This window comes from Chaetura pelagica, unplaced genomic scaffold, assembly GCF_000747805.2.
Source record: "Chaetura pelagica isolate M959 unplaced genomic scaffold, ChaPel_1.0 scaffold249, whole genome shotgun sequence".
Taxonomy (NCBI): Eukaryota; Metazoa; Chordata; class Aves; order Apodiformes; family Apodidae; genus Chaetura; species Chaetura pelagica.
The window spans coordinates 196,485-197,431 of NW_009954538.1; the positions used below are offsets into that span (position 1 = coordinate 196,485).

General features: G+C 60.8%; 1 protein-coding gene across 1 annotated transcript in view; it reads right to left on the reverse strand.

The window, feature by feature from the left end:
• Positions 1-62: 62 nt before the first annotated feature.
• CCDC157 (coiled-coil domain containing 157) overlaps positions 63-947 on the reverse strand; it is a 5,514-nt gene continuing 4,629 nt past the window's right edge. The window contains exons 8-10 of the mRNA XM_010004850.1: positions 724-892; positions 321-460; positions 63-140 (exon numbers count right to left, since the gene is read on the reverse strand). Coding sequence (XP_010003152.1) covers positions 63-140; positions 321-460; positions 724-892 — 387 coding nt within the window. The remainder of the gene's footprint in view (positions 141-320; positions 461-723; positions 893-947) is intronic.

A 947-nucleotide genomic window follows, 5' to 3' on the forward strand; every position in this document is an offset into this window, starting at 1 on the left:
GTTAGAGGGGTGGAATTCCCAAGAGGGAAGAGGCTTCCCGGTCCCTTCCTCAGGGTCCCCACTCACCCTGTGGCCAGCCCACCAGTATCCCCACTGCTCTGGGTGTTGAGCTCAGACCACAGCTGGGTCTGTGGGATGAGCTGGGGAGAGAGGAGAGACTGAAACATCTGACATCAGGTCCCCAGAGTCTGTTCTGTGAGGCAACACAACCAGGGGACCTCTCCCCAGAGGACCTGGGACAGTGCTAGGGGCCATGGGTGGCCTGGGATCTGCAGCACCCTGCTCACATTCCCCTGGCCCTGCCCGGGGTGCAGCCTCACCTCCAGCACGCCCTGCTCAGCAGCTGCCTTCACCTTGGCCAGAGCGGCCCAGAGCCGCAGGTTCTCCTGCTCCAGCACACCCATCCGGATGCTGTTGGCTTGGATCTGCTTCTCCATGTCCTCAGTCCAGTTCCCAGTGCCTGCAGACCAGACCATGATGTCCCTTGGGGCAGGAGCTGGAGCTCAGCCTGTGGTGCCAGCCTGCTTGGAGCTTTTGGTGACAAACTCAGGGTCACATCTATTGTGGGCAGGTTCCCCAGCCAGGGAGCACCAGCACAGCTGGGACCCCAGATGTGCCAGCTGAACTGCCAGGACAAACAAAGCTCTGCCCTGGCCCTGCATTATGTCCCGATGTGGAGGTGGGATGAGCAGGGAAGGCAGGCACTGCTGCCTGCTCCCTTACTCTCAAACTGTGCCTCGATGGGGATGTGGAGCTCAGGGAAGAACACCAGGAGCTTCTCCCTCTCCTTCAGCTCCTGTGCCTGCTTCTCCAGCTTGGAGACATTGTCCTGCAGCTCCGAGGCAGATCGCTCCAGGCTCAGCTTCTCCTTCTGCAGCATGTCCAGTAGCTCCTGTGAGGCACAGTGGAGCAGCCTGGAGGAGAGCCAGGCTCCTTCCCTTTCCCTA